The 25,406-nt window shown below is 41.9% G+C and overlaps 1 protein-coding gene across 1 annotated transcript; it reads left to right on the forward strand.

The window, feature by feature from the left end:
• si:dkey-192p21.6 (uncharacterized protein LOC565246 homolog) lies at positions 1-25,028 on the forward strand. The gene is made up of 18 exons (XM_068726182.1): positions 1-947; positions 1,281-1,375; positions 2,020-2,141; positions 3,099-3,217; positions 5,108-5,177; positions 5,277-5,343; positions 7,104-7,186; positions 10,074-10,150; positions 10,983-11,013; positions 11,337-11,497; positions 13,976-14,088; positions 14,322-14,443; positions 15,274-15,397; positions 15,506-15,592; positions 17,069-17,146; positions 20,750-20,820; positions 21,905-22,017; positions 22,964-25,028. Exons 1-18 carry the CDS (start codon positions 521-523, stop codon positions 23,143-23,145), a joined length of 2,142 nt encoding a protein of 713 aa, XP_068582283.1. The 5' UTR covers positions 1-520; the 3' UTR covers positions 23,146-25,028.
• The last annotated feature ends 378 nt before the right edge of the window (positions 25,029-25,406 follow it).

Here is a 25,406-nt window from a genome sequence, read left to right on the forward strand (position 1 = left end):
GAAATCCTCACTGCTGATAGGCCACATGTCGGCATGGGCTTAATCATAACCTGTCATCTGTTGCGCAAGGCATGCGTGAGGCCAGCTATGAAAGCAGGATTCTGCACACACTTGTACACTGGCAGTGTCTGCTGTGTGATGAAAGAAGGAAGCTACCGTCAGTCATATACACTCTTTAATAATATATGTTTTGTTGTATATGCACACATATTAAAACATGAACTTCAATTTTAGAAATAACCGCACACTGTCAATGATGTCTCTGTTCAACAGGACAGCAGATTTTAAAGCAAGCGCTGCTCTTCAGCTGGCTGGAGTTCATGTCAAAGGTTAATGAGTTGCTCCTCGGAGACGGCCCCCCGTGAACTCATCTGTCACGGCGAGCGCTCAGGGAAATGAGCTGCTTAATGAAATGAGGAGAGGGACAGGATGTGACAAGTGATCAACATTTAACAGTTGGCTGGGTGGGGAAATGAGAATGGCGCTGCGATTTAGAACATAACCATTAGATTGGAGTCAAATGGTTTTGTGGATTGTGTTTGGAAATGGAGCTAATCCCTCTGACTTCTACACACACACACACACACACACACACACACACACACACACACACACACACACACACACACACACACTTTTTAAACTGCTCAAGTGTCTGTTTTCATCATTAATTCTTATTTTATTCATCATCTATGCAGCTAAGTTGCAGACTAATATTACCCCAAACAGGATTCCAAACATATGCATCACTAACCAGTTTAAAGGAACCACCAACCACGCATGCATGCTGCCCTTTGACCACTTTTTATATTGGTGTGAGTGTTATAAAGATGAGCGGTGGAATTGGCTGTTTTCAAGCAGCAACATGGAGCCCAGGAGAACGCTTCAAGCAAGTCTCACTTTGTTAATCCTTGTAAGCAGCAGCTATGGAGGACTCTTGAAATCAGGTGAGTCTTCTATAGGAGTCATTAGTGGTAGATGTGGATCCTTCTGCGGTTCAGTCTTCAACAGTCAAAAGTGTTATTGAAGATTTGGCGCATGACTCTACCAACGAGCTGCCTCTTGTGACAATCGGAGTAAGGTCTCCGTAATCAAGGTTAACATTCAGTCATGACAAATGGACCTGTCGGTAGTACGAGAACTTACTCAGTCAATAGTATTTAGTCAGTGTTATCTTAGTAATGATGGTCATCTGATACACCCTTCTGCTATCTTATGTTTATGATGTACAAAAAGCTTTGCCTACATCATAAATGAATGCTGTTTTTGAATCTATGCAGGGCCCACTCTGAAAATTGACCAGGCTCTGTTAACATTGCATAACCAGCTGAGTGAAGAAGTGCAGGTCTTCTACACATCAGATTACTGCTACAAGGTAAAGGATGTGTACTGTCTGTTTGTCTCTTCCCTCCATCGGCTTGTTGTCCAGGTTGTCCAAGATATCAGCGAGTCAGCAAAGTTACTAAAGTTCTCTATTTATATATTTTCGAGGTTCATAGTGATGGTATTTCTCAACCAGATCAGGAGGTACTCCAGTGGTTTAGCGTTGGACCCTTCTGAAGTTGGTGGACTCACAAGACAGATTGGAAAACTTTAGTCCCTAGTATGAGTTGAGCTTCAAAAACGCTGGAGCCTACATTTCCCATAGTGCAACACAATGGCATTTTTGACTAGACTAGTCTGTCAAACCCCACATCCTCAGTGTGTTATGCATCTTTCTATTAAAAATCTGAAGTCGAGATACTACTGATGTCATAATGTTAGGTGGAGGACTTTGAGGAGCTTTGAGAATGTCGGTTTGTACAAAAGCTGCGTCAGCTCATATCCTTTGTGAGTATAGTGTAACCGAGGCTTTAGGAGCATTCCACATTGCATTTCACTACATGTGTATATAACAAATAAACCATATAATCCTTGAATCCCTATACCTTTAATCATCGTGAACCCTTATATTTGTCTTGAGACCCCTTTGAGTGTGCCGTACATTAAGCCAGTGTTTCACCTGTTTCTACTTCCCAGTGTGTGTACCAGCATTTAGTTACTGTGAAACCCAACAACAACAATGCATCTGCGGTGGTCAGCACTAAATTCGTTCTGACTCTGCAAGTGAAATCACAGAGCAGGAATGCGACTCTTTGCAGGTAACAAGTTTTAAGATTGTAACAAAGCATCACTAACATCAAACCAACTTACGATCCTCAGAGGTAAAAATGCTGATTTGTTTCCTGTTGACTCATCTTAACTAGCCGTGGGAGTGTATTGCTCTTGTTTCCAGCCATGATATAGTGCGGTGGCATCCGATGATTGCATCAGCAGTCTGTGGGATTATTTACAGGGCTGGGGGAGTAATCCTGACCTGCTTTCTGGACCTGACTGATGCCCTCCCTTAAACTACCTCCCCGGGTATCGATCAGGAGCCTTTTTGGGGTTAATAAGACCTGACATTCCAATATTGATGAAAAGGGCTCATTAAAGCTTCAGAGCTGCTCGTCCTTTGGAAGCCTCAGCGGGGATGTTAACTGGAGGAGACAGGCGGCATATTTATAAACAATCAGGATTGACAAGACACCAGGGCAGAGCTTTCCATTTGGGGGTCACCTGTAAACATGGTGCCAGAGATTCGGTTGCAACATGACAAGCCTCTGGTGCTTTTTCTTACCCTCTCAGAGGTCTGGTCTTGAGCTCCCTAGATCAATGCTGAGGTCTCTAACAGGACTGTGCTGCTATTGATTCCCTTTTCCCCTTTGAAAAAAAAAAAAACACTCCAAGTGATAGCTAGTATGTCATCCCAACAGTGAATCAATATGAGCGTGTAATGCATGTTTTTGGGGCCTGACACTGGAGATGATGAGAGGACAGAGGGATGCACTTTAAGTCTGCAGACACTAGGTGGTGCTCCTGAGCTTCATGGTGTTAAAAACAAGGCGATAGGAAGACCATTTTTTATAGTCGGGTCAAAAGGGAAACAGCAGTAAGTGGATGGAAAAGGTAATTTAATATATGCTGCTGAGGAAATATCATTTCAAAATAAAAACAGCCTGTAGTTTTATGTGCTTTTAAGGGAAGTGTGTCTCAATGTTTCACTGTTTTGGATGCAGGTGGAGTCAGACATATGGAGAAGGCGGTCATTACTCCGTTTGGATCCAGATGTCCGAGGCCACCAGTAACCCCAGCTGCACTGACGCTGTGGATATTAAACCAAACAATGCACACCTGCGTAAGTGCACCACACTGATGAAGATTACAGGACGATGACGTTCCGTAATCAGTCGCATAGTTATGAATAACATACTGGAAGCGAAGGTGATTGCTTTGCTGAGACACAGTGACAGTAAAGGAACCTTGGTCCACGCTCCGGCCAAGCCTTTGATCCGCTCTCTACTTAATTGAGTCAGCAAAGAGGGGAATCACTCGGCCTGTCCACATCTACCGAGCAGTAATACTCCTCCATCTCCTGGGACATGATGCGTATTGATCAGATAAGACGTGCTTTCTTGAAAAGGGATAAAAGAAAAGCTTTTCTGTTTGTTTTGAAGGCCTGGCTTCAATGCGTGGAGCATTGTGGGTAATACATTAGGGAGTGTGGAAGGATTAGGGCGTAATGGGATTTTGAAAGCGTCTCTCTCCATAATGTACACTGTACTTAACAATATTGCAGATTATGTTGTAGATCAGACTTTTAAGGCCAAGTAGCCATTATCCAAGCAGATGTATGGTCAGCGTGACGGCACCCCTCACCGTATGATGAGCTTCCATTAGCTCCGCAGACCAGTGATTACACAAACTCCCCATAGGACTTGCTCAGCTTAAGTAATGGTCTGGTCAGCAGCTCAAGGCAGGTTAGAGTTGCCCTGCTAGGGAATTTCAAAGTTTACTTCAGCGTTTCAGATTGATCGGCCGTGGCTCTCTGTGAGGTCATTTGACGGATGCGGTATTCTTCAAGGATGTGTTTCTGTGCAGCCACTATCAGATCCACCCTTTAATCACGTTAGTACTGTATTCTGCATTGTTTCACAAACCACAAGTCACCTGCCGAGGATGAGGGTGAACCTAATCGAGTTGTTCTGAAATGAGTCCATTCATTTTCTATTCATTCCGACAATAACTAATAGAGCGAGCATGGCAGACGTCTGGTGTTGTTCCACTTCAGGCGGCAGAGATGCCGCGACTTTTCCGAGGCGATATAGTGACCACTCTTTGTTCAGAGTGGATGTCGCCGTGTGGATTCAAGCTCAGGTTAAAATGGCCGCTTTTTGTTTGTTTTTCCACTGAAGACAAACACGGCGCGTACAACCCCCTTAATTCCTGTGCTTTGACGCAAGAAGACCATACTGATATCACCCTGTGTCATAGTTCTGTGATTGGTAGCACAGCTGTAAAATGTCTCGGTGACTTTTCATTGCTGCTGGTGCAGATGGTGGGTGAGCAATAATGTAGTAAACTTTCATTTAAAAAGGTTTAAGTGTTTTTTAGCATAATGTACATTGGACATATGTCTCTATCAACATTTGTATCCACAATAATCAGTGAAACAGATGCAGGAACAGAAACTCTTTTTTTGTCCTTTTTGTTCCTTAAACAATGAATATGTTTTATTCTATTCTTTGTCCTGTGATCTGGGTAGATTTCAACATTCTTTTCGCAAATAAAAGACATTTCAGCTGCTATGTTTGTGCCCTCTCGTACGATTTACCTCATCTTGACCTCGCTCCTTTCTATGATGCCCTCTGGCAGACCTGCTCTCTCCCTCAGTCTTTGTTTTCTTGTCCTTGTTCCAGTGTAGCCTTACATTTTCCTTTTTGTACGCCTGCAGGGTTAGATTACCCAGATGGATCGACCAAGAGTTTTCCATTAGGTCCTTGTTTGTCACTTGAGGGATCCCCTTTGACACTGGTTGACTGACAGAGAGCCACAAGGGAGTCCAGAGGCGAGTAAAGCGGACAGTTTGGAGTGCTAATCAGGCTTTTTATCCCCAGTCAGATCCCATTCTGATAGAGATGTACAGCATAAAGCTCCTGACATTCCAGACAGACGGACTATGGCGTCGGATGGTACAGTCTGATTACACAATGTCCATTTTTAAACATTTCCTTTTCTTATTTTCCAGCTCTTCTGGTGGCAGCTCTCTTACTGGCCATAATTGCTCTCTTGTTCGTTGTGTCACCCTACATCTACAGGTACCCATATGTTTTTTACATCATCCATAATGAAAATACCGTCCTGCACCTCCTCCTCCCTCAGAACAAGACAGCTCAGACTTGTTGTCCCGTTTACAGGAGGCGTTGTACATCCAAACTTATTAAGACCATGTGCTGCCAGAGCCCACAGTACTCCATGGATAATGTAAGTAGAAGCTGCCTCTAATGAATGCATTAGATTAATATCTTAATAAATGCATTGAGATGACACAGAAGAGTGGTTTGATTGATTAGATTTAAATCAATCATAAACCAATCAAATGAAATGAGTGGCAGTCTCATCAGTGCACACTGTAAAATGTTTGAGATACTAAACATCTCTGTATGAACCATAAAATACACAGTTGCATTCATGGATAATGTGCGTATGATAATGATTTTTTATATCCTTGCTTGGCCCCTAAACTCCTGGAATTTCCTAGAATTTGAAGCGTTCAGAAGAGCGCTTTACAAAGCAACTCCACCACCTTTATATCTTCACTGCAGAAAAGTATTGACTTATAATCAAACATTAAAGTTGCCTTAATCCAACAGTAACATTGCGTTATTTTTATTGGCAACTACGCAGCCTGAGCTGCATACCAAAATTGCTCTGAGACTCCAGTCATCAAGACGTTTAGGAGACACTAATGGAATGATTGATACAAATGTTAGCAGAGCCAATTGTACAGCAGACTTACATGGAAGCGATGCAGCGTCGTGTCCGTCCAATCATCTTGCTTGATGGCAAGAGCTGCTGTGTAATTTCTGTGAGCATGAATGGCTCCTCTCATTCTTCCATGCAAGATGTCTCTGTCTTCCATATGCTGTCTGGATGGCATGCAGATCCATCATGACATATTAGCGCTGGTGTCTTCCTGCTCTGGCTCTTTAAACTGCTGCGCAGAGGCCAGCGAGTCAGGCTAATCCAACTGAGAGGGCAACAGGCCAGAGTCATCTCAGTGCTGCCTTCACAGAGAGAGGGGAAAAGAGGCGCCGACACACAGCACAGAGGATGACCTGTGTAGAAAGATATCCAACATCATTTAGAGGAGTTCTGACCCATGTGACAATTTGGATTTTGGGTTTTGTCAGCATTTCTACATCTTGGAACAATTCTAGTTGCATACAAGTTTCAACTACTTTTATTTTGTGCTACAAGTATGTGATAGTGTTGCCATTTTATGTATTTCTAATTGTGTACTCTTTTTCGATTTACACACACACACACACACACACACACACACACACACACACACACACACACACACACACACTTTGGTAGAGAGAGCATAAACACTGCGCTACAGAGAGCACTCGGGCCTTTCAGCCACTGTTTTGATTCACTATTTTTGTTCAGTATTTCTGTTCTCGTCAACCTTAATTCCAGCAAAAGCAGGCAGCGGTTTTGAGCAAAAAAGCTCCAATAAATCTTCTGTACGCTACCTACTCTACTCGGCACCAAAAAACTGTCAGACAAAGTTGGCAGCGAGCATAGAGCACTATTTAGCACCATCTTTCTCAGGAGTCAACAACTAAAAGAGCTAAAAGTAGAGTAAATATTGGACTTATTCATCAGGTGACCAGAGACGTGACTCCAAATGAATGTGGATGTTTCTCCTTGTCTGCCGCTAAGTGAATGTCTCGCCTTTTCCCTGATCATCTGTAGAAGTGAGAGACTTTCAATGTTTACACTTTGTTCAGTTGCCCCCAACTGGACAAAAAAAAAATCTGTCAATACTGCTTTAATACGTTAAACTGAATAGACAAATAGCAGTCACAAGTTGAAACAACACACTACATTCAGTAGTCCCATACAGTAAGTTAACACATGTTCAACTTTTCATAACACCTTCTATGAGCCAGACTGGTGTTTAGTTACCCAAAAGCCACATTATTTTGTCTACCCTCTAATGGTTTCTACAGGACCCAGCACAGGCTTGTGAAGCTGAGCACAATACCGCTAAAGCTAAACCAGCACGTCTGCTCTCACTGGACACTTTCCGAGGGTATGTACGCCATCAACAACCATCCTGTTTATCAGTCTATCACCACATGGGGCTCGTTCACATGCTTATTCTTTTTAGAGCAGTCTGGGGCATGATGAAGATCTACAGGCCCAATGTAATGAATAATTACAGGGGTCACAGTCTGGCCACATGCTCCCCTAAGCTCTTGTTATCAGGCGGTATAGCTTTGGGCAGGATTTCTGATATCAGTGCGTCTCGGCTTTGGAACAGTGTGTTTCTGTTGGACAGGAGTGATGCATGTGATTGAATCTGGGCTCCCTGCTAGCCTTAATTGTGGCCTGGGGGTAGACACAAAGCACGCCTCTCTGGAAACAGGATGCTGGTGTGGCTTTGACCTCCCCCTTGCCAAATAATTGATGTAATAATACCGTCAACATATCAGCACACATCCACACGGCCATAGATCTCCTGCCAAAATGGGGAGCGAAAGGAAATCCAGCAGCATCCAGCAGACAATTGGCATCTTCTCCATCTGTGGCTTCCTTTTTGGATGGAAAGCCATCTGAAAACGAACCGTGCATGTGCTGAATTCAAAGTATCACATAGTTTTATGTAGTTTAGGAGCTGAATTAGTTGAGTACACTTACACCAGACTTTGCAAAGGTTCAAGGAAAGGCTAAATTTCATGTCCGTTCAGTTACACTGCCTGTCGCAGTTCTTATTAGCTGACATGTCCCTCTGGTGTTACAGGTACTTGTCACATATTGATGTCCTGATACTACTGGAACCTGTCATACCTGGCAACACACTTAATCAAACTGTGACTCAGCACTCAAGATTAACGCTGCGTGTGCCTCCACGGCCTTATGACTTATGAGCCATACTCCCCAATAAGTAACAACTTTCTGCAGAGAGCAGACGCATCATCGACATAAACGCTGAGACATTTCTGAAAGCAAAAGGCTTTTCTTCTGAGCTGAAAGGTTTTCCTGATCATTGCTCAGGCTGCTCTGACATGATATACAGAGAGCGGCGGGGTACGGTTGCGCGTTAATTTTTCTAAAAGGATTTGGTTTTTAATCTTGTGCCGCGCTGCTAAAAGCCTGTCGCCGGTTTCCACGCTGTGGAAAATCGCACCGTCAGTAGTTAGCAGTGCCATACGACAGAGGGAACAACTATTACAGCAAAACAATGAATTGTCAGCTGCATTTAACACCAGCTGGCTGACTCATTCTGTCCATTATTTTGACTGAGCTCCAAGTTTTCCTCTGATTCACTTTCAGATATGCTCAGATGTTTGGCCACAAAAAAAAAAGAACCTTGGCATTTCCACTCAAGTAGTAATTTATTATGACTAGATTGGATGTCCGCGTATTTGATATGGCCGGCACAGTAGGTAACTCAATACTCTGCAGTGATAGAGTGCAACTATCCATTTGCAACGGGGAAATGTACTAAGCTAACACTAATTGGTAATGCATGTACAGTGATTCAAATCAAAGAAGTCCATAAGCGTCTATCAGCGAGTCATAACCAGTTGTCACTGCTGCAAGAAAGACACATCCATATGTAATCTGTTAGCTATAAATCACGAATGCCGAATCACAGACATAAATTAAGTCTATTACTGAAGTGACAAATGCTCATTGGAGAGCTTCACGGGGATATTTACAACTTCAACCTGATTAGGAACCAAGAAACAAGCCTGTGGTGTTTCAACCTGGACATTATTAACTTTGGTGCGAGAGAAAGCAAAGTGACGTCAGTGCACATTGTATTAATAAGCACTTGTATTTTCCCTTAATCATAATTAGCCACCACTGGTGTCACATGTGTGTGGTATCTGTAATGTAAAATTGAGCTCAGCGAGTGCTTTGATTAAAAAGATGGCCAATAAGCTCTGATATTGCAGGGTTTTTCACCGGGTCTCATCTGGCCAGTAATTTACCTCTTGTCTTTGTCACTATGGCGACTAATGGATGTGTTCGTCAAAATTTAAATGATGGCCTGCATTCATATGTGTGTGTGTGTGTGTGTGTGTGTGCGCGCATTAGAGAGAAAGAGCACATGGACACATGCCGCAAGGTTTACTCTACTTTAATAGCCCTTTTGAGATGATAGCGGACGATTAAAATCTTGTATCAGCAGGTTGGGGCTAAAAGAGCAGTAATGGCTTTGGTGCACCCCTTAATTGAATCTAGGCAGAAAAACAAGAGGAGGCAGAGGAAGATACAGTGCATCTTATCAGGGAGTCTTGTTCTTAGAGGTTGTCCTGATCTTGTTATGTCTCTTAAAGACCCCCTCGATGATATTTCCTTTTTCTTTTTGATTCAATAAAACATAAGTATTTAGGAGGGCGAACGGTTTTAAATTTGCCTCAGAGCAAACCTCTCGACCATGCAACCGTTTACATTCCCCCACAAGTTTTGTGTTGTGTAATGCCCCCCCCCCATCCATACTCTGACATGCAACGCAAACACCTCTCTTTCCTCCGGTGTCTGATTCAGTGGAGCACTCTATCACGTGTGCTGTGTTTCAGCAGCCTTGGCTAGTGCTAAAGTATAAAGTGTATCATATATTAGACGCAAAGTCTTTAGTCAGCACTCCTGCTTGGGGAGATCCAGAGGACAAGTGTTCATTTCCTGAGTGATTCATAATGCTTAGATTGCATTACCTTGCATTTGTGAGTGTGACAGAATAAAAAGCCCCTCCTCTGGCCTCTTTAATTCCAAACTTGATATTGTATTAGCTAGATGGTAAGAAAACAGTTAGATATGAATGTTTTATGCTTTATTTATAATTGTTTTAAAACAGTTTTCACACATATTTCCATCATTCTACTACTACTAGCGTGATGGTTAATCCAATTGTTGGTGATTTGCTCAACAGTGTGATATAGTGCTGACTCATTGTAGTGTCTTTGTAGGTTTGCCCTGACAGTGATGGTGTTTGTGAACTATGGAGGAGGAGGCTACTGGTTCTTTCAACATGCACCATGGAATGGTTGAGTAAACTATAAGACATACACTATTCAAGTAGATTTAATAGCTGGAAGGACAACAGCTGACAGCAGTCGTCCTGTTTCAAGGAAAGCGCCGGTACTTCTGACATTAATGTACGCCTTCTTTCACATGAAGCCAAATGTGAAATGAATGTGTGAACCCAAAGCTATTAGTCAATGGCAGCGTTCTCCTCATCGTATCTGCAAGATTTTCTGACCCGTTGTCACTAATTATGATAAATGACGTCTCAAACCAAACACACGGAGTGCCATTCCTCAAATGAGCCAAATCAAAGGCGCAATCCATAGATTTAGATTGTTATTAACAACCAGGGAGGAGACGAGAAAGAGGCGGGACGAATGTTTAACTGGCAGCTGGGAGAGTATGGGAGGGGCAGTGCGTGTGGAGAACTCGCCTCCTGCAGCAGCCGCTCTTGAGAAAGAGACGGTGGTGAAAGGTTAAAGCGATGTAAACAATGTAAATAAAAGTTTTTAAAAAAACAACAGATGTCACCGCAGCTTTTATGAAATCCATGTCCTGTGTTTAGGAGTGATCTCAATTTAAATCTTATAATAGCCTCTTTGCCACATCTACAAGGGTGTATTGATGTTAGGGGTGGTTTGATTAATCTTCTCTTTGCTGCTGTCACAGGAGTGTAAACATGTATTCACCTTTTAAAAATGGAAAGTTAATGACTGAAGCGGCACTTTAAGGACATAACATCGTTTTTAATTTACCTTGTATTCATTTTGGATTGCAGGGATTATAACGGCAACCAATTCCGGTTTGTGCGTGTCTATTGACACGAATGTATGTTTCTGGATTTATTGCAGGTCTAACTGTGGCAGATCTTGTCATGCCGTGGTAGGTTTGCCAAAGAGGACTGTCATATATTTTCAATTCTATTTTAAAATATACAAACATGCACATATATATATATATATATATATATATATATATATATATATATATATATATATACATATACATACATACATACATACATATACATATATATATATATATATATATATATATATATATGTATATATATATATATATATATATATACATATACATACATACATACATACATACATACATACATACATACATATACATATATATATATATATATATATATATATATACATGTTTTAATCGCACAATACTGTTGTTCCTTCCAGGTTTGTGTTTGTTATTGGGACTTCAGTGGTGTTGGCTTTCAGATCCATGCAGAGGAGAGGAGTTGGCCGTCTGCAGCTGCTGCGCAAAATCTCCTGGAGAACAGTCGTCCTCCTGATGCTTGGCTTCTGCTTCCTCAACTACTCTCCACGAGACGGACCACGTAGGTGCAAAACATGTAGCACAGGATGGAACAAATACATTATGTTTTGTTCTGTACTGGAGAAGATGATTAGAACACAGACTCTGGTATGTCTAATAATATGTCCACTTGTTACATGTACAGCACATTAGCAGCATCGGAGAACAGAAAAGAGGCTTCTCTTCTCTTGTTAATGCACCTGTTAGTCTGAAAACTGAAGCTGGGTAAAAAACAAACTGCATAGACTGTATTATGTAACATCTAAAGATTCATTCCATATTATCTCATACAAACCTGCAACAATTGGTGGTTAAATCGAGTAGACAGATGACAGAAAATGCATCAGCAACTATATGCAAAACATTTGATTATTGATGAATTCACACTTTTTCTTAGCTTGATAGCAAACTGAATATGTTTTGGTTTTTGACTGTTGGTGGCACAAAACCAGACATGTATTAGTATTAGCTTGGGTTCCAGGAATTTTCACGAGCATCTGTTTCTGTTTTCTTATGTTTTACAGACCAAAAGAATCAGCAGACTGATTGATTTGGAAAATAATCACTATCTACAGCCCTAATATAGTAGAAGATACGTGTAATATAGTTCATATTTGGTATGTTCATAATAAGCACAAACTAAATGCCTTGTTTTCTCAAAACTGCAGTTAGTCGTGTGACAAAGACAAAGATGTGTTTTGATCCAGATGTGTGATAAAAGCCAAAGCTGCAGGGCTGTGTTGTGGTTAAAGGAGGGAAAAAAATCCCCATTTCATCGTCCACCTGGGGATGCACAGGGCGCCCTGCACACATTAGCCATCCCCAGTGCTAATGGACTTTCCTGGGTGAATCTCTGCGTAACTGGGTTAACAAAAATATTATTATTGTGTGTGCAGTCTCAAAACCCAGCACCAGGGGACGTTTAACGGGCAGATTGAGCAAAAACAACCGCTGCGGTAATGGACAATTACAAACAGATAGTGTTACACTCTTCAGCCCCGTGCAGCTGCTGTAGAGGCTGCTGCTGATCATAACAGCATAGTGACTTTTACCATAAACTGCAGCTTTGCCCTCCATCTCCAAGGACGTCCTCGGCAGTTCAGTCTGATCTAATAAGAGAGTGGAGTCATATCGGCTCAATACGTTAAAACGCTTCAATGTCAGGCGGGACGGAGGAAGGTGTTAACCTTTGACAGAAACCATGAGTCATTTCTAATAAACGCCGCTACGGTTAGATCATCATTGTCAAAGCAGTCACCTTGAAACTCCAATTTTTGTTATTTCATTTTTATTTTGCCACTCAAATTACAGACTTACACACTACGTTGTTGGTTTAGACGATTAGAAAGCACTTGTTTAATGGATGAATTTCACATTCAATTAGATAAACTAAAAAAACAAATTGTGGTGTAGCTAAACACATGGCCCCTTCTCTTGACTGTCAATCAAAAACATTATTTTGCTCAAGGCAACAGTGTGTTTTTTTAACATTTAATCTTTGACCATTCGACATGTTTTTTGGATGATGACAAGTTACAAGGAATGATCAGTCAGATGAAGATGAGGTCAGAAAGTCAGATTCAACCTCCTACTGATGCGCACAGAGTGTTCAAATAAGAAAAACCCTCTTTTTAGAAAAGTTTTTGGCTCAGCTATTTGCTCTACTTATGACTTTATTCCGTTCTGCTCACTTCCTCCATAGAATTGTTTTATTCAATCTATCACTGAAAGTGCTCAGAGATGGGAAGTAGACAGCAGAGCTTTCACTTCTTAAATGATATTGAACGTCAGAAAGGGTCTCAATTCCACACCCAAAAAAACCCACATAAATTAATCAAAAAGTGAAACAAAAGATTTTACAGTCTCCTGCTAAACTGTGACTTTCACTTTAATTTAATTGACAAATGTGTGTGTGGAGACAGGTACAGTTAGTTATCTGGGTGGAGGTGTAACCAGCAGATGCAACAAATGTGTCATAAGTAAGAGCTTCCTCCTTTCCCATGGAAGGAGAGATTTCCGCCTCTTATTTGATTTGTCCGGATCAATGATTGGGATTACATGATTTTCACGGCACTTTCTGCGGCAAAGAGGTTTTCAATTAACTAATGTCTAGATTACCATCAATCTCTCAACCACCAGCCCATTTTACCCCCGCCCCCCCCAATTTGTCGAGACAAAGAGATAACTGGGAATCTTTGATTAGCTTCCCAGGTTCTTGACATGTCCGTATCCTGAAGGCTGACACCATTTCCCAGTGTGGCCAGCTGTCCATCATCCTCCTTCAGGAAGTAGTAGCACTGTATAGTGGAACGATAGAGACGAGGTTCTCATGTCCTCCACTATCAATCTCCTGATTTATAATTTGCCCAGATCAGCAGGAAAAGCGCCACACCACTGAGTTATATCTGTGCTTGTACAAGAGTTGTAAGGTCACGTGTTCATCATTGGGTGTCAAGGCACTTGTAGTTGTTCATGCTGTGTGTCGTTGACTGTGTTTCAGTGTCCTGGTCCTGGCTGAGGGTCCCTGGAGTGCTGCAGCGTCTGGGCTTCACCTACTTTGTTCTGTCTCTCTTGCAGACTTTCTGGGGCCAGAAAGAAATCCCACTGAGAGCGGTGAGCAGCTCTGTCAAGTCCACTTTAGTCTGTCATTACACACCAGTGGGACAAAGGAAAAAGTCCAGCCTGAGACAACACATTTATAAAAAGCTAATTTGCTGCCAAGGTGCACCTTGGATTCTTTAATCTGTTATTGTTGCTGCGATAGCTGGCCAAACGTGCATCCAAATACAGTTGTTAAACAGTGTCAAAGAGGATGAGCAGAAGATTATTTGTGTGCTGTGATGCAGAATCCCTGGTGGAGCCCCGTCCAGGACGTAGTCCTCTACTGGCCACAGTGGCTGATTATCATCCTGCTTGAGACTCTGTGGCTCTGCATCACTTTGCTCATGCCCGTACCCAACTGCCCCACGTAAGTCCAAACAAGGTTCCCACTGTTATGTAGCTGACCAAGTGCAATCCTCTCATTAATCAACTGCACACATATGCTAAAAGTGTAAATCTCTCCATGCTGAGGTGATCTCCAGTTGGGGCTGCAAGCAGCGGTGTTAATGTGCACCTTGTGTTGCCGGTGTTATGAACCGCCGTGATTTATGGGCCTGTGGTGGATGCTTCAGAGGGCATAATTAGCCAATCTCAGTCTGTCATGTGCAATAAGAGGAGCGGAGGCAGAGGATCCATCTTCCTCGCTCGGCGTCTTCTGCTCAGTGCTGCTTTTTTCGCTGTGTGTTTTTTTCCCCCCATTTCTGTGGCCCTGCATGGCATCAGTGTTAAAATAGTTTGAGTTCAAATAGTGGCACTGTCTCTTCCAACGTCTAATTTGTTTGTTTGTTGTTGTTCATATTTTTTTTTTTGTGTGGAATGTGAGGATGATAATGATGCGTTTTATTTATAGGTGCCCTCAGGGACACCTTACAGGCACAGTTATAAAAGAGCAGCACTGTATCATAAAATCAAACAAAACAGAAATATACAATAATAAGTGGATGTGTTAATTAATAAGTGAATATCTTGCGAGAGAGAGTTTCAAAGACGGGGTGCAGAGCAGCTGAAGGCTGAGTCTAGACCCCATGGTAGTCAGCGATATGTGGTGAACACAAATCTTAAAGCAGTTGGATAGACACTTTGTGTCACGTGTTCCATGCATTTTGTTTAATTATTTCATCATTTATTATTCTGTTACTTTTTCAATCTTATAAAATGCCCTTTTAATACTGATTATTCTATAATGTTTGCCATCAGAGGGTATTTGGGAGCTGGTGGAATCGGTGATAACGGTCTTTACCCAAACTGCACTGGAGGTGCAGCAGCATACATTGATAGCTGGATGTTTGGTGACAACATGTACAGATACCCCACATGCAAAGTAAGGTTTTTTTCACACACACCATTCATTATTTTATCCATCTATCTCAAAGCCTTACAGGTGGAATTAAAACAGCCTTGCTGATCCTTTTCATCTTGCTTTTTCCAGGAAATGTATCGCACCACGCAGCCCTTTGACCCAGAGGGTGTTCTGGGTACAATCAACTCCATTGTCATGGGATTCCTGGGGATGCAGGTACGATGGATCATTTATTTCTCCTGATCGGAGTTCTTTTTAAGGTGTCAGCAATTTAGTTTTTATTTAGTTCCAAATTTCCTATTGCTTGGAATTGGAGGAATGTTTTTCATGATACTGTATTTTGCAAATGTGTAGTTGAGCTCAGTTTAGGTTATTTATTGAATAATTATGAAGGAATTAAAGGGGTCAGGTCACCCTTAATGGGTTTTTTGATATCTGACATTTCATTTGTGACGCTGAAACCATTTTAGCTTCACATTTGAAAAACTCCAGTTCAACACTCTGTCTTTGCAGAAACAGTGACAGTCAGTGAGTGTAATCACAGACCCCACCATTTACCATTTTCATAGATAATAAACGTTTCAACTAGCGTTTCCAATTAGTATGTTTGTTGGCACCACTGTCACAACTGAATCGCTCTCCATTTTTCCCCCAGAGTAAGTAAGTACAAATAAACGGTTGCAAGCAAGTGACCTGGAACAGTTTCCGGAAATGTTGGTTTTGTGTTTCATAAATTTATTTCAACACTTTCAGCAAACAAAATGTAATTACAAGACGTGCTTAGACAGATTCAGGAAATATGGAGAATCTAATTCTATCTGTACATTTTGTCATAATGAAAGCTGCGTTGTTATATTCTTTTTTTTGTTGTTGCTGCGAGCAGGATCCGAATCTAGTGCAGCAGAGCGCTGCACTCACACATTGCCCCACTGTCGCACGTCAACGCAACTTATAGGAACATCTTTTATTAAAACAATGTCCTACGTAAAGTACCAGTGCTAATAAAACGGGCCATCGTACCGTTTTTACCTTTTCTTTCTAGTATCGGTGCAACACTGGAGGAGAGGGGCCGACGCTAGTGAGAAGAAACCCGTAAATCGTTCTAAAGCACAAATGTACACACCCACACCTCCGAGCAGTAGTTAACTGTGTACTTAAACAAAGATTATGTGAACGACTCTTTCCCGCCTAATTGTAAGTGCACAGCTGCCCCCCTTTAATGACAAAATGTTGTGAGGAAAAAGTGAGGAGAGAGAGCTTTAGGTCTTTAGACCTGAGCTTCTGATGGCGACTGTGTCACTTATAACCATTTGTGTTGTGGGAAGTAGCCATGCAAAAGCAGCCACATTGCTCAATTCCCGGTGGGCGGTTAGCACTGAGCCCTTCAGTCAGCGAGTCTTAGACGACACGCCAGGTGTCCGTTGCCCTCCTCTGTGCTAATGTCCTCAGCTGAAACATATTCATCATCACCAAATTAATCAGAGGGTGTGGATGACTTCCACCCCACATCTGGAGAAATGTGACCGCCACGTCAGGGACACGGCATTGACACCCACATCCCAGGCATATTCGGTTACCCAAGGACAAATACATGTCCACACCGGTTGATGGTGTTTACATAGTATTTCTCATTAAATGTATGATTAAATGAGTTGCGGCGTCTGTGCTTATCTCTGCCTCCTTCTACCACAGGCCGGGAAAATCATCATTTTCTACAAGGGGAAGAACATCCGCATCCTCTGTCGATTCCTAGTGTGGGCCGTCATCCTGGTACGTTACATCATGCGGAGACTTTAAACACAGCTGGTAGAGTAAATGAGTATAAAAGTAAATTGATCATTTAAAACCGAGACAACAAATCACTTAAAACATCTTCCTGCCCCTATGACTCACACAGAACTTTTATGGTTTCGCCTTGCAACTTGTTTTCCTGCCACTCGGGTATTAGTCATAGCCGCCGAAGCCAGTCATTAGCAGGACTTAGTTGAGGACATGTGTGTGATCTCCGTACAATTAAACAACATCCATGTGTGGCTGTGTTTCCGAGCAGGCATGGGTATCCAGTGCCTCAAGGGCATATACACTGTCTCTCATTGCCTGTGTGCCTCACATGTGGTTTTAGATTAGAAGAGTTGTGCATATTACTGACAGTCTACTGCATCTGATGAAGAGACTGGCTAATTCATAAACCTGCAACAAATATTTACAGACCAATCACATGACTGTATGGATACAGTGGAATAACAGAAATAGATCAAAGTCCATTCAAACCCAGAATAAAAAGATGAATTTCTCCATAAATCTGCAAAGAGAGCATTTGTGGTTATATTTGTTTTGGATCTGTGTTCATTCTGGGTGGTCTCAAAACACAAGAAGAGGCAAGCTGGCCTCTATTTCATTGAGAGGGGGAATGCGTCCCACAGGGAGAAGCCAAGTGTTATACGAGACGGCCCGTTTTGCATTTCTAAACCTGTGACAGGAGGCTGTGAAGTCTGCTCTAACGAGATTGACAGATATCCATGTAGAAAGGCCTGGCTTTGCGGAGCTCTGCTTGGCCGCTGTCTGTATGCACGTACAGCGAGATGCTGCAGAGATGTAGCCGGTTTGCAAAGTGTTGTTGGTAGGAGCCTGCATGCCGTGGAGGCAGACATCCTGAGCTTGGCAGTGCTGTGACCTGAAGCGATGATGGAGCTGGAGGAGCTGGCGGCATCACTCAGCCTTCGAAATCAAACTGTGCAGGATGAAAAGGAAAAACACAGAAATGGATCCAATTAGTTTTAGGTTATGTCGTTGTACAATACTGTGCCTTTTCTACTATTTTAGATATCAGGTTCCTGCAGACGTGCATGTGTAACTGTTTGACCAATGTGATTCAACCACACTGAAGGTTCTGAAATAAAGCAAACAATTTCATCCATTAACTTAGTTGTATCACCGCTACGTCTGACATGTAGGTTTGTCGCATCAAGTCGAGTTTATTTGTGTAGCCCAATATCGCATTCAATATCTCAATGGAGTTGTCAGGCCCGTGATACTAATGGCTCCTCTTCTAGCCCATACTTTCCACAAAGAAAAAAACCCCTCAGCGTGTGAGGAAACAAGAGGAGGAGTCTACAGTCACGCTCACAGCTCTGTGAGGCTGCATTTAGCCACAGCAATGCTTTGCACTAAATGCTAACATGCTCACAATAACAACATGCAAGCAGTTATGTTTACCGTGTTAGCATGCTAACTTTTGCTAATAGCACTAAATACAAAATATAGCTACGGCTGACTGTAATATCATTAGTTTAGCAGATATTTGGTCATAAACCACAGTATTGAATATTAAGATTTTGATTTTGAATATTAGGATCTGATGATGTAATATGAAAAGTAAGAGAATCACCAAAGTTATTACAATTAATCCTCAGGGGAGCGTGAATGTTTGTTCTACATTTTATGGCGCTCCAGACATTTCACTCAAAACTACACATTTTGACCTCATGCTAGCAATAGAGGAAAGTAAAGTCAGTGCTCCGCAATTCTTTAAGATTCATCATCTGGGAACCATGAATGTCTGTACCAGATTATGCAAATGTCTTTTGTAGTTGTCAAAACTATACACATTGTCACGACAATTCATTCATTAGCTGTTGGGTATTTCAGTCTGGAGCTGAGTGGTGGACAGACTGACAGACAGAGCCACGCTAACAGCATGGCTGAAAACAACAATTACTAAAAACTAAAAGGTTGTTTAAAACTATACTAGAACAATGTTGTAATCTAATAAAGTTGTAATAGGTCAGGATGTGATCAGGAACAATCCTGTTCATATATGTGAGAATCAATTTAAATTCTGTCGTGAGAATTGAATGTCGTTAACCTCAATTCTTAAATGACAAATCTCCCCATTATGTCTCCTGGTGCTGAATCTTATTGACTATCATTGTGGAGCGAATGACTGGAGGGAGGTGAAATATATTAGATCCATTTGGCTTCTCCCAGAGGCACCGAGTGATAAAGTAACACATGAGGAAATAAATAAACATTAGGCTTTTATGTTTTCCCACTGTAACTCTTGGTTCACCGGCTAATGCTACATAGACGGTGTGCATGCTACTCAAGATTGTGATGCTGGAGATGTTATATTCAGGATCATACAGCGTTTAGTGATTGATCAATACAGGGACTTAAAATCCTGCTTAACTGAAATGGAGAATAACAATAAAATAGATTTTCTCACGTTGCAATGGTTGATAGAGAGAGCTGGCCTTTTTTTTTTTATTGATTCTGGGAAGAGATACAGACCATGAGGAAAGTATGAATACAGCCTATGATCGCCCCACGTGTTCTGCTGCGTATCTATCTGTACTTTAGTTTCTTCTTTAATCTCTAGTAGCTAAATCAGCTAAATCTTTTTTTAGTCCCACGAAAGAAAGAAAGCTAAATAAGTTTTTGGCCTGCTCTTCATATTGACATTTGTAATCCGATTTGGCCTGAGAGGGGAGGCAGTGCAGAGTTTAACTGCCTCTAGTTTCAGACATGTGCTCTTAACATTAGCAGGTCTTCTCGGTGGAGGAGGGAGCTCATTTCTGCAGGCATCCAACCACAGGATTGATATTATGCACAGGAGATTCACCAACCAGAACCAGAAAGTGTTGATACAGTAAAAGACAAGCCAGGTTTTACACCACAGCTCACTGTGGTTTGATTTTTTTGCGGCGGATTGATATTCAGGGGCGACCATGCATCTTCCTCCTAATAAACAACAGCCCCTGTTAATTAAAATACAACGATCAGGCTCCAGAAGTGAGATTGAAATTGAGCGATTGCCCCACATACCAGCCCCATCCCACATCCTGCTGCCTGGATAGCCTGGAGACTCAATCGTGCCCTGGCTAGGCTATTTCCACACCATCGATTCTGTCATCTATACACATGATGGATATGCACCTAACTAGCATGTTTGGACTCTGATCCATTGCCCTGGGTTTCTCTCTGGAGCAGAAAACGTTTCCTCAAGCATCTAAATCACATGTAAAGGTAAATAGATGAGACAATAAAAGCTTCTATTGATCAAAGAGTTATGGAGATCATACACAGTTCCTCTGTATCGTGGCTGATAAGACTGTGGAGTTGACTACAGATGGGTGTGACTCTGTAGGTGGCTGTCTTTGAGGTGCACAACATTCCAGTGTGGAGGATCAAACTGCCGTGTTTGCGTTCCGATATTGTGTGTGTGCGACTTGATGGACCTTAATCATCTGACTTTCAGATAATCGGTTAATCTGCCGGACTCTCTTTATTCTGTTGCCTCACGTTTTAGCAGCCCAATACTGCTTGCTTTATCGCCCTCCATCGATTTGAAATCTGTTTCATTTCCACCCTCAGGGAATCTCTGCAGCCATCCTTTCTAAGTGCACACGAGACGGAGGATTTATACCTGTCAATAAAAACCTTTGGTAAGTGCTTCCTGACCCTCTAAATCCAGCCACTTTTCCTCACAAAAGAAAGGATGGTTTTCCAACAGGCACAAATCAAGGCTGCTAAAACACGCGTTTACTTACCTCTAACGACAGCTACGACTGTAAATAATCACCCCCGCTGTCAGGAGTGTGAGGAGGAGCGGTTATACATCCTCACAACATGATCACTCTTCCTTACAGCCAGGAAAATAGAGGATGCTTTATCCCCTCTACTCACTCACTACACATTTTACCAGCTCTGTGTGATGGAATGAGATCAAGCTCTGGGAAAAGCATCTATATAACCACAGTGTTGTCTAACCGCTCCCCAACTGTCATATGCCTTTTTTGGTAAAACAAGGCGCGGCGTCTTTATAAGTGTGTATAATGGTTTTGCATGAAATGCAGCGTAATTGCTACCTCAGATTAATTTACGACCTATGCATTTGTTCCACTCCCACATTCCCCTTAATATGATGTGAATCATTTTAATGTTGCAGCAGGAAGAATACCATTTCATCTGTGATGTGTAAGCAAATTCTTCATGATGTTCCACAGGGGCCCCCGCTAACGCTGTGCTCATCCCTCGCCATTACCTGCCTGGCTTTTATAGGCAGTTCATCATACACAGGTTATTGAGCTCTTGAGTACGAGTCCCTGCCTGGATGTCTAGAAGTAATTAACTCCCAGCTAAGAATCCTTTTTGGCCCCACTTCAGCTGAGATAAAAAATAAATAAATAAAATAAAAGCCCACTGTAAGGAGGCTCCGGGAGGCAGCCATTTTACATCAGATGATATTACATCAAACATTCTTGCACTTAGGCACAGACAGGGACATGGCTGGCTGGCACGGCTCCACGGGGCACGTGCCAAGGATCCACCGCTGATGCTTTACACCAATCCTGCAAACTGTCCCGCAGTTTGCAGGATTGGCTCGAGACCCCTGGGTGTTATTTAGCTGCAGCACAGGATTGATAGACTCTGTGTTTTTTACACCCTTGTTCACACCGCGCCACTTACGTTTTAGTGATGTCCAGATGTACGTTGTTGTAAAGTGTTGCTGATGGTCTGTCTCTCCAGGTCGTTGTCCTATGTGGTGTGTATGGGCTGTTTCTCCTTCCTGCTGCTGGGAGGCATGTACTTTGTCATTGATATTAAGGGCTGGTGGGGCGGACAGCCATTCATATACCCAGGTACTGTTTACTCACAAATCAACGGGCTCAATGTATTACACTGGTATATTATGCTTTGGTTACAAAAAAAACAAACTCAGAAACATTACTGGCACATGATTAAGCACCTTGACTACATTGAAAAATGCAGTTATTTTCTTAAAGTGGTTATTGTTAACATTTGTATATGAACAATGGGTCATGTAACTACTTGTAGTGATGAACTAACACATAATTATCACTGGACTGTGCAGATCTAAACAGCTTTATTGAACGTTGTTTTATTTTTCTAGCCTGTAACTGTAATGTTTGGGTCTCACCCCTCTCAATGTTGTTTCCATAAACAGGCAGCTGGATTCAGCTAAAATGCTCTTGAAACCCTCTGTACACGGCCTACCCAGCAGCAGACAGACTTAGTTAGCGACTAGCTGGTGAACATAGCGGAGCATTTAGCAGCTAAAGACTCATATTTCCCACAGAAGTTGGCAGAGAGCAAAACAGAGCTACAAGGAGAGTGAGTCTTGAACTAGAGGCCAAATTACTGCGTACTTTTCTTTGGATATGTCGGATGTGTAAATAGGCAACTGTTTGCTAACAAGTTTGCCATATCAACTTTAGATATGATGACATATCAGTGTTTCAGGTGTAAAGGAAAAATTCTGCTACATTTCAAGCTGGGAGAAATTATTGCAGCCATGTTTAAACACTTTAAGTTAACTTTACACTCGCTACCTCCATTGAAGTAATTAGGGAAACAGGAATTCTGATATATCAGAGCAAGCAAATGCAAAACGAGTTTTACATTTATTTCTTTAGTCTTGGTCAGACTCAGAGGTGAGCATTTAAAATCATGAATGTAAAATGTATCGCAAGTTTTCCAAATCTCTACAGCAGAGGTGGTGAGAGGTACAAATACTTTACATTAGAACAGAGTAGTCCTGTTTGACTCTTCTCCTCTCCTCCTCAGGGATGAACTCCATCTTTGTCTATGTTGGCCACTCTCTCCTGGGTTTCTACTTCCCCTTCAGCTGGGAGATGCGCTTCCAGGAGAGCCACTGGGAGTGGCTCTTCCAAAGCCTGTGGGCGACCGCTCTGTGGGTGCTCATCGCTTACCTGCTGTACAGGAAGAAATTCTTCCTCAAAATATGACCCAGGATGATCATACCTCCCCTTTTCATTCTATTGATGCAATTTCTTTTGTTCGAAGCAAACGCTATTCATGTTAAATTATATAGATTATCATAACTTCAGTGGGGAAGATCTGGCCTACTGTTGTTTGCTTACTCAGTTGAATTGGCAATGTGCTCATGTGCATTTGAATGAATTGTACTGATGCTAATATCCAAGCCATCTGATAACGCAAGCAGCTCAGAGAAAGTGCTTTTAAGTTTTTATCAAACATGCTGAAGCACAGCAAACAAGTATGAATATGTTCATCCATGAAACCCATTAAACCAGCAGCTAATTTCTAAAGAACATGTCTGATTCATCGTCAGTGTGGGCAGCTGAGGATTTATTTGATGCCACTTGTTTTGTGCACTGAATAGGCTGATTAAATCAAATATACTGAGGTGGTACTTAACAAATTACGCCGAGTGATTCCACTACACACCAGGCCAGCCATTATGAGTCTGTTGCCATGGCCACTCCTTCTCCTTCTGTCTGTGTGTGCGTGTGTGTGCGTGTGTGTGTGTGTGTGTGTGCGCCGATACCATCTGCTGTCCAAGTGACAGTACTTTAATAGGGGTCAAGATGCACAGCTCACAAAGGAGTTTCATTAATGGGACCGACACCTCTTGCACTCATTGTATTAGAAAATCAGGGAAATTACACAAATCCAATTCATCAGAGAACAGCGACGTGACCCCTCATAGAGCCTGAGCTCGTTACCGGTTTCACATTCTACATATTTAACACATTGAGCTACTCACCTGCTGAAACCGAGTTTATTTTACCGTTTGGATTATAACATTTCCACATGGTTGACAATCGGGTTGAGTGATTTATTGGTGTGTAGAATGCACGCATGACGGTCTTGAACCCTCAGATCAGTGTGCCCTCAGCATCAGGTCAGGTGGTGTGTGTACATCATGAAATGAGCATCTAGTTAATGAAATGGAAAAGCATCGTGCTCTTCTTCCAGAGTGAAACCATATTACACACTGCTCAGTAATGACATTGCGTAATATGCTGCAGTGGTTTTGGTAAGTGTCTTATGAACAGAAGTTGTTGTTTTGAATCCCTGTAGGTGCATCCTGCCTTCTTGAACAACACTCAAGTTCATAATTGCTTTCCCAAACTACCGACCCAGCGAGCAATGGAAACGCAGAGCTGCATCTTCTTGAGATGAAAATGAAATCAATACAAACTCGCCACAGAGATCTAAAGATATCTTTTGTGTGTTTACATGCAGTGATGAAGCTTTTTATTTAGATATTAGCGTTTAGCTGACTCAATGTGAGCGACTTACAGGAACTGCAGCAGCTCAAAACTCATTAGAAACATCACAAGAAGTTGTTAATACGGATCAGAATTAGAATGTCGAGACAGCGGAGATGATGAATATTCCGCTTGTGTTTCAGATTGAATTTCTGCTACAGAAACATTGTCAGTACAAGCCCATAAGAAAGCGTTGTCGTGGTTCCATAACTACACCACAACATTTCCGTGTCTCTATTGATTCTCAATGAGCATATGTCTCAGGATACCTATAGTCCGTCATATGGAAACTTTATCCCATACAATGTTCTCATTCAGACCGCTCGACTCGTCTTATATCGCATAATGATCCCCACACTCTCCCTTGATACAGCCAGCAGCATTGACGGTGAACATATGGGTATAGTGTCTGCTAACGTATTGATGTCAATATTATATCTGAAAGAAAGTGACACATTTCTTGGAAATTGTTAAGCAGTACCTTTATTTTATATTCATATATTGGGTTTTAGATAGAAGTTTTCTGTAGATAAGTGAAAGATAAATCAGTGTTGTGTGGCTGTGTAACAATAAAACTGAATATAATAGTAATATATTCTGGATATTATTAGGCTTTCAACTTGTATTTGTCCCGACTTGTCCCAAGTCATTATAATTCAAATGAATGATATAATACACATAAATATAAACTGACTACAGCTATTTCTTTTACTTACTCACGTAGGATTCTTCCTCTTTATATACAGTCTATGGTTTCTTCTAGTGTTTCCTTTTTTTTTTAATATAGCCTATAGTTGATACAAATGAGACAAATTGGCCCAAAGACAGCAGGTGCACATATATAATAGCAGTGTTTTCTTCCTCTTGGTGGAAGTGGCTGGAGCTCCTGAGAAGCCCTGCTGTCCCCTCTGCAGCCCAGTGAGCTCCAGTGTTTGTGCTCCATGCAGAGACATTGATTGGCGAGCGATTGC

Source organism: Cebidichthys violaceus, unplaced genomic scaffold (genome assembly GCF_023349555.1).
Source record: "Cebidichthys violaceus isolate CVI_PGR_0920_01 unplaced genomic scaffold, fCebVio1.0.p SCAF_10, whole genome shotgun sequence".
Classification (NCBI taxonomy): domain Eukaryota; kingdom Metazoa; phylum Chordata; class Actinopteri; order Perciformes; family Stichaeidae; genus Cebidichthys; species Cebidichthys violaceus.